General features: G+C 41.4%; 1 protein-coding gene across 2 annotated transcripts in view; it reads left to right on the plus strand.

Moving 5' to 3' along the window:
* Positions 1-13,568, plus strand: part of PCSK5 (proprotein convertase subtilisin/kexin type 5) — a 955,602-nt gene that overhangs the window by 747,036 nt on the left and 194,998 nt on the right. For both annotated transcript variants that reach the window (XM_073670684.1, XM_073670692.1), the window contains exon 22: positions 6,286-6,422. In XM_073670684.1, the coding sequence (XP_073526785.1) occupies positions 6,286-6,422 (137 nt within the window). The remainder of the gene's footprint in view (positions 1-6,285; positions 6,423-13,568) is intronic.

Genomic DNA, 13,568 nt, shown 5'->3' on the forward strand with positions numbered 1-13,568 from the left:
TTAGCCAGGAACCGGAGGTCGTGGGCAGGATCGATCTGCCACGATCACCCACCAAATCCACCCGGAAGGCAGACCAGGAATAGGGTCAGGGAACCCAGAGACAAGGGTTTACCACCAAGAGGCCCGAGGGAGCCGGACATAGGTGGATCCCTGGTGGGGAAGGCCAGAGAAGAGGACAGGACAGAAAGGGAGCTCAGGACCACGCTCCAGAATCACCTGGGGGTTGGCTGAGTCTAGGACCTGGTGGACGCAGCACGGCTCGGGTGGTCACTTAAGGCCGGAGTGACCAGAACAACTGCAGTAAGTAAACAAACCCTGAACTGCACAGCCCGACTCCGAGTCTCATTTCCATCCCCGCTGCACCACCACAACCCCCATCCTCTGCAACTGACCCCCTGAGGCTATACCCCTCCCGTTGGGGGTTATACTACCTAAGCTGCACACACATCACCGGCCTCAGTGGACCCTGCTGCAGCGGCGGCCGTATTGACCGCAAATCAACGGGTGGCGTAGTCGACACAAAAGAACATCTAGTAACATCATAAGGACTGCCACACACTGAGCTTGACACCCTGGGCACGGACCGGGTCACAGCCACTCGGAGACTACAACCCCCATCTGATCCGGCTCCGGGTATCCCCAACAACACTGGCCCAGGGGGCGCATCACATGCGCAGCCTACACCCCATTCACAGCCATGCAAGACAAGGCCCCTTTCTCTCAAGAGGGATGAGTCCGATGAATAACAAAAAAGTCTGAGATAAGAATGACCCCTAAAAATTTGCTAAGGGGTTGAAATATGGACTGCTTCTTTCTCTTGTTTTCTTTTAACTTCAGGTCAATATTACACATAGAATAGTGAAGGTGTGACCCATAAATGCATGAAATGCCCCTGCATCATTCTAGTTTATAAGGCAGAATAAATGCATTGACTCAACATTTAAGCAAAAAGTTGTAGATATGAAGAATATGCCAAAATTAATCTTGTAACTTGAAGCTTGTGGGCCCCAATGCAAAATCTCCAGGAGAACCCCCAATTAGCATAAGCCTTTGATAGTAATAGTCTTTTCATATGGGGCAAAGCCATCTTTTTAATACAAGTCGTAAAAGAACATTACAGTTTAAGTGAATTACAAAAACTGCTTTTTTTGTTTTATTTTAAGTAATTTAGTTATTTATGCTTTACAAAGAATTAAACATGATTTTACCAAATAATTGCATAGGTCTCAAAAATTATTAAAAAAATCCAAATTTACTGCAAGAGTAAAACATATAAATTGCTAAATATATCCGGAAATGACTAACTCTATGTTGTTGCTTTTTAACCTTTGGTTAATTAATCATTGCTCCATCAATATGTAAAAAAATGTGTCTCTTCATTAGCTGGGATTTTCTTCCACTCAGATTCAATAACATTGCCTAAACCATGAGCACAAGAGCCCTTGTTCTTGCCTCCAGACTCGTGCCTTTACAGAAAGGTGCCAGTCAACATGATCAAAGCTGTTTCCTAACCACAGAATCCCTGGGCCCAGGTTTCCCAGCCACTAGGAGAACAAAACAAACAAACGTACTGTACCTACATGACATTTTTTTCCTTGTTAATGTATGTGCCCATATATAACCTGGCTTCTACAAACACTTCAAGAGTCTGCTAGGAATACAGATCAACCACAAAAAAACAGTAGCTACCAGGAGCTAGGAAGAATCAATTTCACATTCTTTTCCGTTACACTTTGTTTTTTGTTTTTATTTTACAAGAGTTGCCTGGGTAAAGAAATAGGGTGTACGACCGAGCGCTCACGTCCTGGACTGCTGAAACACCTTGTTCTCAGGCTACTAATGTAATCGAGATGAATTAACTCTGTACTGAGAATAGAAAAAAAAAAGTTTTTCTAAAAATTCCTCTATTCTACTGCTGACTGATAAAATATTAATGAATGGATTAATTCACATCATGTTATGCAGATTTACTATAGAGCAAGAGTATTAGCTTTTTCGGCATGGGATGCAATTTTTGTGGAGCTTGAATTAGATGATCACCAAGAGGACTGTGGAAGAGGACATGAGGAACACAGTGATGCTACTGTACATTTTTGCATCTCTTTTTTGGATTTTCAGAGATTCTGAGCTTTCCATAAATTGATTTATCTAAGGCTAATTGCTGGCGACCATGTAAACTTTCATACAAGGGAATCGGGTCGATCTTGCAATTCACACTGTGATCAGAGTTTGATCAGAGTGTGAGCATGGTGTGCTCCGATTCTCTCGGATTAGCAGAAGATGGAGAAAAAAAAATTCTCCAATATTCTCAATTCTGTCAGTCTGTGGAAATGAGACTGCACTCAGATGTCAAGTATGTTTCCCATACACCCTTTGACTTGCATGGCCGATTTGCGCATGCAGCGTTATTTTCCTCGGGCCAGCTCGTGTTGTCTCCTGCAGATTTCCTTGATGAAAGGACCCCCAGTTTCAGAAGGAAAACAGTAATAGTGTAGGGCTACAAACATGATAATTTACCTGACAAGTTCATTTTAAGGAGGACCTATCAATTGCCATAAATGTGTTATAATCTGCAACAAGTACTAAGGAAAGATAAGGGAAAACTGTCCCTTAGTAGTCCACTGGACCGTATTCGCACCTTTCCTGGTGAGATCAGTCAGAGGCTTAACAATTACAGAAAAATTCTTAATGAATTTCCTGTAATAATTGGCAAAACCCAAAAATCTCTGTATAGATTTCAAACCAATAGGCCTAGGCCATTCCTGCACAGCCTGAACCTTCAACGGGTCCATCTCAAAGCCCTCGCTGGAGACAATGTAGCCCAAAAAACAAATTTTATGCACAGCGAACTCACATTTCTCCAGCTTAGCAAAGAGTGAATTATCACTCAATAACTGCAAAACTTCACGTACACTCTGCCAATGGGACTCTAGATCTGGTGAATAAATCAAAATGTCATCCAAATACACAACCACATTCTTACCAATCAAAGGTCTCAGGATGTCATTAATAAGGTTCTGAAAAAATGCAGGTGCATTGGTAAGACCAAAAGGCATCACTAGATTCTCAAAATGACCTACCGGAGTGTTAAAGGCAGTTTTCCATTCATCACCTTGCTTCACTTGTAACAAATTGTATGCCCCCCGGAGATCAATTTTAGAGAACCACTTGGCCCTCACTAACTGGTTAAACAAGTCAGGAAATAACGGCAATGGGTAGGAATTGCGTACGGTAATCTTATTAATTTCACGAAAATCCAGACATGGACGTAAATCCCCGTCCTTTTTTTTTAACAAAGAAAAATCCAACTGCCACAGGCGACTTAGAAGGTCTAATGTGACCAGCAGCCAGGCTAGTCTGTATGTACTCCTCCAAGGCCTTTCTTTCAGGGATAGTCAGATTAAACAAGCGACTCTATGGCGCAATCATAATCCCTAAGAGGAGGTAAAACTTGCGACTCCTCCTCTGAAAAAACCCTCCAAAAATCTTGACTAGGTACAGGTAATTCCCCTTTTTCCACAGCCGCAATGCGACCATTACAACATTTATCATAGCACTTCGGACTCCAAGACTTAATCACATTAGTAGACCAGTCCAGCAAAGGATTGTGCATTTTTAACCAAGGCAATCCTGGAACGACCGGAGAAGGTAAATTATCTAATACAACCAAGTCCAAAATTTCTTGGTGAACTCCATTGATAGTGAGGGGAAATGCAGCAACCTTGTGAGTAATACATTTCAAGGGAGTGTTATCAATTGCAATCACAGAAATAGGTGATGACAAAGGTTTGGATTTCAATTTAAGGTTTTCCAAAAACCCTTTATCAATAACATTAAGGGTTGAACCACAATCCACAAATACCTGAAATTCAATCAAATTTTCCTGCAAAGTAGTACTCCCAGAAAGAAATACTCCTGCAGAGCGTAAACAAGCTATACGGGCGTAACTAACCTTTTTTTTTTCTTTACTTAAACGAAGCTCACAATACTTAATCAAATGGTCAGCTTTACCACAATAAAGACACAATCCCTCGGCGAACCTCTTTCCTGAGAGGGGAGAGACTTCGCCCCAACCTCCATCGGTTCTCCGTCGTCAGAGCAGATTTTCTGGGGACTAGGACCTGGCATTACAGGAGTCTTTACCTCATTCTGTCTAAATCTCATTCTCCTATCCACACGAACAGCTAATTGCATGGCATCCTGCAGAGTCTCAGGTGCGGGGAATGCAATTAGCAAATCCTTAACCCTTTCACTCAGACCATCAAGAAATAGACATTTCAGAGCTGGATCATTCCATTTAACTTCTGAGGCCCATCTTCTGAAGTGTGTGCAATAATTTTCAACATCACCTGACCCCTGATTCAAACGCCTGAGTTCTGCCTCAGCAGATGAGATTCGGTCAGGATCGTCATATAATAGCCCCATAGCAGAAAAAAATTCTTCTACAGACCTTAAACATGGATCATTAGGTTGGAGAGAAAAGGCCCACCCCAGTAGTTCTTTGCGCAAAAGTGACATAATAAAACCAATGCGCTGTGATTCATTCCCAGAGGACCTTGGTCTCAAATGAAAATATAACAAACAAGCATTTTTAAAGGAAAAACAATCTTGCTGTTTACCATAAAAAACATCAGGCAGTCGTACCTTGGGTTCCATAAAATGCGCTTCAGAACAGCTACTCACGTGTTGCTGGAGCTCGGCCACCTCCAGAGACAATCCCTGCAGGCATTGAGCCAAATCCTGGACGGAAACCATACTGATCCCGAATTTCTTTCCTTTTAGTTTTTTTTTGGGGCTGGACTTACTGTTATGATCTACAACAAGCACTAAGGAAAGATAAGGGAAAACTGTCCCTACAGTAAAACTAAGCTGAATCCCTACGATGTAGCGGGCTGCCTGTTCCTAGCGAACAGACCCGCCTTAGTCCTCGGCTACTCTGAACGAAGACCTATAGCATAAGGGGAGGGGTCCCTAAAAGAACTAAGGACTGGGACAAAAATGGGACACCTCCTAAACAGAGAAGTTGTTGCAGAACACAAAAAGACAAACAGACAAAAAAGTACTAGAGGTCCCAGAAGGACCAAACGAACTGACAGAGAAAGGCGCAGAAGCACCTGGCTAGAGAAACAGTCAAACACTGTAGTCCAGCACAGCCAAAAGGGCGGAGCTGGAATATAAAGGCAGATGGTCAGGTGACCGCAAAATACCACATGGAAAAAACAAACAGGAGGGATCTAACAAAATGTGTCATTTTAACTGGTGAAAATGTGTCATTTTAACTGGTGTAAATGTTGCTGTTCTCCTGAATTTGGCATAGTTTTTCGTTTGCACCTGCACTTCTTGGTTCCTGAGATATGGCCCCCTATTTTCTGAATATAAATCCACTGTTCTTAGTCAAGTGGTCCTCAACCCTTCTCTATGTGAGTCTTCTTGAGGACTATGTCCAGTTGGCTAAAAAGATGAGTTATATACAGGGAAGAATAGATCATATCTCAGGAATGGGAGCTGCAGGAACAAAAAATAAACAATGCCAGGTTCAGGTCTTCTTTAAAGGGGTTGTCCCCTTTCCCCTTTTTAAGTCTCTCACTGCCTTGTAATCAGCAGGCCAGGCATCTTTAGAAATGGCATTATCTGGTTTCCCCTATTGTGACTGGTAGTCAAATGATTCCCAAGCCCAATTTGCTGATGTCACATTGACAGGTCACATAGTACAATGCCCCTCCAAGGCACTACCCTGCTAATGAAATGTCAGCATTGATGTGCCTCTCCTTGGCATGAATGACATTGTACTCCAACGTTTTTAGCTTGGAGGAGGTTCACAGAGAATAGAAGAGAGCAGGACCTGAATGGAGATGGTGGCTCCTCAGCTCTAGGAAGAGTATCACTGGAAAGGAGTCATTTTCAACATGAAGCTGAAATTAAGGACATGCCCCCCTCCCCCACCCTCTCGGTAGGAGTGGCAGGAGATAAACAAGGAGAAGTCACAGAATCGCTGGTCACAAGGTAGTATCAGGGCAACTGGGCTACAAAAGGAGAAATGTCATTTTAACACTCAGACTTTCAATGCCAAGAAAAAGGGTAGAAGGGGAAATCTCCTTTAATGTAGTGGGTTCCTTCCTGATTTTGCTGTGCTACCTTATGATTTCTAGTTCCAATAGATAGATAGATAGATAGATAGATAGATAGATAGATAGATAGATAGATAGATAGATACAAGCTTCACTACAAGACATTTTTCTAGGAAGGGTATCATTAACTTCTTTCACTTTCTTTTGTTTGTCCCAGGTTCTTGGATGATGGAGAGTGTGTATTAACCTGCCCCGTCGGCAAATATGAATTCAACAGACAATGTCATATGTGTCACCATACGTGTCTAGAGTGCGATGGAAGCGAGCCTGACACCTGTATATCCTGTGGCATTGGTAAGGCATCTAGGACACAGCAGGATTGTAAATGTCTTCACAAACAATTAAGGCTCAACAGAGAGGGTTCAGTATAAAATGGGACAAATATGAAATTCAATTTTCATGTCAGCCTTTCGTGACGCCAGACAAATTATATCAGCTTTTTGAGTCTTGGCTTCAGTGGAGAATTACAAGCTCTATAGGGCAATGGGATTATGCTAGTGAAATAAACAGCACAAAACTACAGAGAGGGAGATTTTGCTGTTGACATAAAAAGTCACCAATGCGCTGCTTGACTGGTGAAGTAAAATCGGAGTATTGATTTTCCGCTTTAAAACCACATGAAATAGAATTCTCAGTGTGAAATACAGGCCGTTACTCAGACCTTCCCAATGGGGCTGACGTGTTAGAGTAGTAATATATTGTTAGAACATGTTGCAGTGGATATTGTAACAATACAATGAGAGGAACCGTCAATGCATCCATCTTTCTATTGACATAAGTGCCACAACCTCTTGCTTTGAGACAATGGTTCAAGTGATGGCTCAAGGACCTCTATGAGAGTTTTAATGGCCTTTCAAGATCTTAAAATCTCCAGATGTGTTTTGATGAGTTAAAAGATTGCTGCTACCTCATTGTCTAAGAAATGTGTTGATCTACCAGCTACAATACATACTTTACCAATTAAACCCATTGAAAGTGGGGCTACAGAAGATGATATATAATATACAAGTGCTTCTCACAATATTAGAATATCATCAAAAAGTTAATTTATTTTAGTTCTTCAATACAAAAAGTGAAACTCATATATTATATAGTCATTACAAACAGAGTGATCTATTTCAAGTGTTTATTTCTGTTAATGTTGATGACTATGGCTTACAGCCAATGAAAACACAAAAGTCATTATCTCAGTGTTACACGCACGCCGCCTAAGTTCAGATAGGGGCGAGACCGGTTACATGAATTTGTTGGAATCCTGGGGGAACCATTATTCCGGGCGATCATAGGCTGCAGCTTCTCTCAGGCACAGGACAGATTCAGTTGCTGACCAGACACATTTGACAAGAGTCCTCATAAACGGTAGAACAGTAACATTTAATGAGGCACGGCCAGTGCAATGTAAATGTCTCTTTGAGCAACAGGCTCCAGTAATAACAGTACAATCTCCTTTGCAGCACAGCAGTAAACAGTCTATTACACTGTAGCACAGTACAGCACAGTTTCAATGCATACACAACCACAGGCTTTTCCTTCACAAGGACTCAATTGTACACAGCATTCTTTATCCTGCATGGAAATGGAGAGGGGGAGAGTTTGATGAGGGAGATGATACCTGTTTCACAATTCCTTCCAGTCCTTATCTTCCTGCCCGATAATACTCTGCACTGTTAAAACTCTGACCTGTGTTTAGTTTCTCTCCTGATCTGAATCCTGTTCAGTTGCCTTCTGTCAGATACAGATAACACACTACTCTCTTCGGCTTCAGCCAGACTACAACAACAAGTTCCCCACAATCCCTCTGGGGCTCTGCTATAACACTCCCTGTCTCCTGTAACTGTGTTAACCTCTCTAGTTGCTGGATGCTTTTGAAGCAACAGCACTACTTCTGCATGTCACATCAGTAAATTAGAATAATTAACAAAAAACACCTGCAAAGGCTTCCGATGCATTTAAAAAGATCCCGTAGTATGTTTCAGAAGGCTCCACAATCATGGGGAAGACTGCTAACTTGACAGATGCCCAGAAGGCAGTCATTGACGCACTCCACAAGGAGGGTAAGCCACAAAAGGTCATTGCTAAAGAAGCTGGCTGCTCACAGAGTGCTGTATCCCAGCATATTAATGAAAAGTTGAGTGGAAGGAAAAAGTGTGGTAGAGAAAGGTGCACAAGCAACCGGGATAACCGCAGCCTTGAAAGGATTGTTAAGAAAAGGCCATTCAAAAATTTGGGGGAGATTCACAAGGAGTGGACTGCTGCTGGAGTCATTGCTTCAAGAGCCAACACACACAGACGTATCCCGGACATGAGCCACAAGTGTCGCATTCCTTGTGTCAAGCCACTCATGACCAATAGACAACACCAGAAACATCTTACCTGAGCCAAGGAGAAAAAGACCTGGACTGTTGCCCAGTGGTGTGTTTGTTTTCAGATGGAAGTAAATTTTGCATTTCATTTGGAAATCAAGATCCCAGAGTCTGGAGGAAGAGTGGAGAGGCACACAATCCAAGCTGCTTGAGGTCTAGTGTGAAGTTTTCACAATCGGTGATGGTTTGGGGAGCCATGTCATCTGCTGGTGTAGGTCCACTGTGTTTTATCAAGACCAAAGTCAGCACAGCCATCTACCAGGAAATTCTAGAGCACTTCATGCTTCCCTCTGTTGACAAGCATTTTGGAGATGGAAATTTCATTCTCCAGCAGGACTTGACACCTGTTCACATTGCCAAAAGTACCAATACCTGGTTTGAAAACAACAGTATCACTGTGCTTGATTGGTCAGCAAACTCGCCTGACCTTAACCCCGTAGAGAATCTATGGGGTATTGTGAAGGGGAAGATGAAAGACACCAGACCCAACAATGCAGATGAGCTGAAGGCTGCTATCAAAGCAACCTGGGCTTCCATAACACCTCAGCAGTGCCACAGGCTGATCGCCTCCATGCCACTCTGCATTGATGTAGTAATTGATGCAAGAAGAGCCCCGACCAAGTATTGAGTGCATTTACTGAACATACATTTCAGTAGGTCAACATTTTGGATTTTAAAAACATTTTTCCAGCTGTTGTTATAAAGTATTCTAATTTACTGAGATAATGACTTTTGTGTTTTATTGGCTGTAAGCCATAATCATCAACATTAACAGAAATAAACACTTGAAATAGATCACTCTGTTTGTAATAACTCTATATAATAAATGAGTTTCACTTTTTGTATTGAAGAACTGAAATAAATTAACTTTTTGATGATATTCTAATTTAGTGAGAAACACGTGTATACTATTGTAACATCCCTACACAAAGACCAATATTACCAATAATACAAGTCCCACACCATGAACTCTACCATTACCACTGTACTGAATAATACTGTCCTACTGTGCTGAATATAAGTCACTACACCAAGGCCAATATTAAAGTGGTATATATGAATTCAACGCTGGTACCATGCAGCCGATATAAGTGAATATAGTAAAGGTAAATACTATGACTGACAGATCACATATTCTCTGATTTGAGTTGTTCCGTTTTTACCATCTTTTCGTTTGGCCAAGACTGTCATGAAGATTTCTCTAGCTAGATGTCTTTGCTTCCTCAATTTTGCAACACAATAGTGCCAAACATATAGTGACCATATGGTGTCCCAGTTGGTAAGAGTAAACCGTAAAGTAAAGGTGCCCCTTTTATGCCCAAGAAAGTAATAATGTTACTATATGCACCCCACAGCATAACAATACCCACAAACTGTAACATTAAGCTCATCAATTGACCAAAACAGGAATAGTGTTCCTTCTAGGCCCCACACAGTATTAGTACTCCTTTTAGTGCTCCACACAGTAACAATGAATATATTTGTGCACTTAAACAGCTAAAATACCCTTTGGGGAACCCAACAAAGTAATAATTATCCCATTGTGTCCTTAAAAATAATAGAGGTGGGCATTTTCATTGTGTGGGGCTGTTAGCACAGTTTACAGGCAGAAAGGGGATATTATTGTTTAAAAGAGAAAAATGTTTCTTACCCCCAAAAAAACAAACAAAAAAAAAACTAAATACTTTGTGCCCCCACACTTTAAAAATTCCCCCCTCTTGGCCTCCGAATAGAGAATAGTTGTTCCTAATTGCTCTTGTGAGATCCTAACATCTTAACCGCTTCCAGACCGCCCACTGTACATAAACGTCGGCGCTGCCTGGGTTCTGTGCAGCGCCGACGTTTATGAACGGTTGGTGGTCCCGCAGCCCTCAGGACCCCCAGGGTCCTGCAAGCTCTGCGGGTGCAGTGCAGAGCGACAGCTCTGACAGGGGACATCATCGGGACCTGATTGGATCAGGTCCCAATGATGTTAACCCTTTGCTATCTTCTATATGCCGCTATCTATAGTGATCGCAGCATTTAGAAGATAGTGAGAGGAGAAGGGGTCGTCCACTTACCTCTCCGACGGCCCCCTGATATCTGACAGGACCTGCCGTTGTCATGGCAGCCGGAGGTCACATGACCGCCTCCGGATCTGCCATGTATGGCGTCCTGCTAGAATCAGCCTGCAGCTGAAGTCTAGCAGGAGATACTGACTGTGAAACTGTCAGCAAAGTTCTCATGCAATGCAATACATGTCTATTGCATTGCATGAGAACAGTGATTAGAAAAATAAAAATTAATGTCCCATACAGGACTAAGTAAAAATGTAAAAAAAAGTCTAAAAAATGTTTTCAAACTGTTAAAAAAAAAATCACAAAATAAATAAAAATAAATAAATAAAATATTAAACCAATAAATGCGTATATTTATGCAAAAACAAAAAAAGTACACATATTTGGTATCGCCGCGTCTGAAACAACCCGATCTATAAAACTGTCACACTAATTAACTCCTTCTGTGCACACCGTAATAAAAATAAATAAAAAAAGGAGCAAAAAAATATGCTTTTTCATCATATCACCAAACAAAAAGTGGAAAAAAATGCGATCAAAAAGCAAAATAGAAATAAAAATGAAAACGTCATCTTGTTCCGCAATAAAAAAGCCGCCATACAGCTCCATCAGCCGAAAAATAAAAAAGTTATAGCTGTCAGAATAAAGCAATGCAAAAAAAAATATTTTTTCTATAAAATTGTTTTATTGTGTAAAAGCGCCAAAACATAAAAAAAATACAGTAAGTGTAGTATCGCTGTAAACGTACTGACCGGAAGAATAATGCTGCCTTATCACTTTTACCACACGCAGAACGACATAAAAAAAAACTCAAAAAACAATTCCTGAATTATTGGCTTTTGTTAATTTTACTTCCCAAAAAACGGAATATAAAGCGATCAAAAAATGTCACGTACCCAAAAATGGTACCAATAAAAACGTCAACTCGTCCCGCAAAAAACAAGCCCTCGCATGACTCTGTTGGCCGAAATATAGAAAAATTATAGCTCTCAAAATATGGCGATGCAAAAACTAGATTTTGCAAAAAAAGCGTCTTTTAGTGTGTGACAGCTGTCAGTCATAAAAACCCGATATAAATCTGGTATCTCTGTAATCGCACCGACCCGAAGAATAAAGTAATCTCATCACTTATACCGCATGCGGAATGGCGTAAAAAATAAATAAAACCAATTCTTCACCTGCTACTGTTTTGTTTATTATGTTTCCCAAAGATCGCAGTAAGGCTCTGCTCACATTTATCCTGCGCTCTGCGCTTAGCACTTGCACCAGAGTTTCCGTGTAAATCTCTGAAATACGTGATTCAGACAGAACCCATGACGGAAGATTCCCTGTAATGAGGTAGATATAGGCCACTGTGGATGCCGTCTGGCCTGTGATCCCACGGAGTCAGTTTTTTTAGGCGTGCATGAAAGTGCGGTTGACCACAGTTTTGTGCACTTCTGAAAAAATGGACACCGCTAAACAGAGGCCAGACGGAGTCCAGAGTAACTCTGCTGCCTCATTACAGTGAATGGATCCCGCAGGGGTTTCATCTGAATTACATCACTTGTAAATTTAGATGGAAACCCCGATGTAAGTGCTCAGCCTCGAGCGCCGGATAAATGTTACGTAAAATGTTCCAAATAAAAGCTTCAACTCAGTCCTCAAAAAAAGCTAGTCCCCACTCAGGTCCGTTATCTGTTAAAAATATAAGGGACTTCCAAGTTACTGGTAGCAGAAAGGCTCTGGAAAAGCGAAATGACCCTTGCCCCCCAAAAGAAATTCAGAAAACTTTGTGCTCCCAAATCCAAATGCCTACAATAATTTGTTCTCCAATTGTCAAATAGCGCTCCGTCCCTCCCAGATATCGCCGTATGGCTAAGCGGTACGATACAGCCACATACGGGGTATTGCCACTTTTAGAAGAAATTGTGTGACACATTTCGGCACCATTTTTACCCATTGCCCTGTGTGAAAATGTAAAATCTGAGGGTAAAATATTTTTTTGTGGTAAAACTATAATTATGTTTTCTTCACTGCCCAATGGTATAAATTTAAAAATGAAAAAATGCTCACTACTTCCCTAGATGAATTCCTTGAGAGGTGTAGTTTACAAAATGGGGTCACTTGTGGGGGTTTCTGCTATTTCGGCATGTCAGTGACTCTTCAAATGTGACATGGTGTCTGCAACCTATCCCAGCCAACATAGCGCTCCTTTCACTTCCGAACCCTGCCGTACACCAAAGCAGTGGTTTTCCCCCACATATGGGGTATCAGCGTACTCAGGAGAAATTGCACAACAAATTTCATGGTGCAATTTCTCCTGTTATCCTCATGATAATGCAAAATTAGGGGATGAAAAACATTTTTTGTGGGAAAAATGTGAAAATTTTATTTTTATGGCTCAATATTATAAGCTTCTGTGAAGCACCTGAGGGAGCAGGATGCTCACCACACATCTAGATAAGTTCCCTAAAGGGTTTTAGTTTCCAAAATGGTGTCACTTGTGGGGGATTTCCACTGTTTAGGTACATTAGGGGCTCCCCAAATGCGACATGGCGTCCGCTAATTATTCAAACAAATTTTACATTCAAAAAGTCAAATGGCGCTCCTTCCCTTCCCAACCCTGCAGTGTACCCAAATAGTGGTTTTCCCCCACATATGGGGTATCAGCATACTCCGGAGAAATTGAACAGCAAATTTCATGGTGCAATTTCTCCTGTTACCCTTATGATAATGCAAAATTAGGGGATGAAAAACGTTTTTGTGGGAAAAATGTGAAAATTTTATTTTTACAGCTCCATATTATAAACTTCTGTGAAGCACCTTGGGGTTCAAGGTGCTCACCACACATCTAGATAAGTTCCCTAAGGGGTCTAGTTTCCAAAATGGTGCCACTTGTGGGGGGTTTCCACTGTTTAGGCACATCAGGAGCTCTCCAAATGCAACATGGTCAACTTTTAACCCTTATAGCTTCCTAACAAAAAAAAATTTTGGTTCCAAAATTGTGCTGATGTAAAGTAGACATGTGGGAAATGTTA

This window comes from Phyllobates terribilis, unplaced genomic scaffold, assembly GCF_046119375.1.
Source record: "Phyllobates terribilis strain yellow unplaced genomic scaffold, ASM4611937v1 Scaffold_1__5_contigs__length_1240528914, whole genome shotgun sequence".
NCBI lineage: Eukaryota > Metazoa > Chordata > Amphibia > Anura > Dendrobatidae > Phyllobates > Phyllobates terribilis.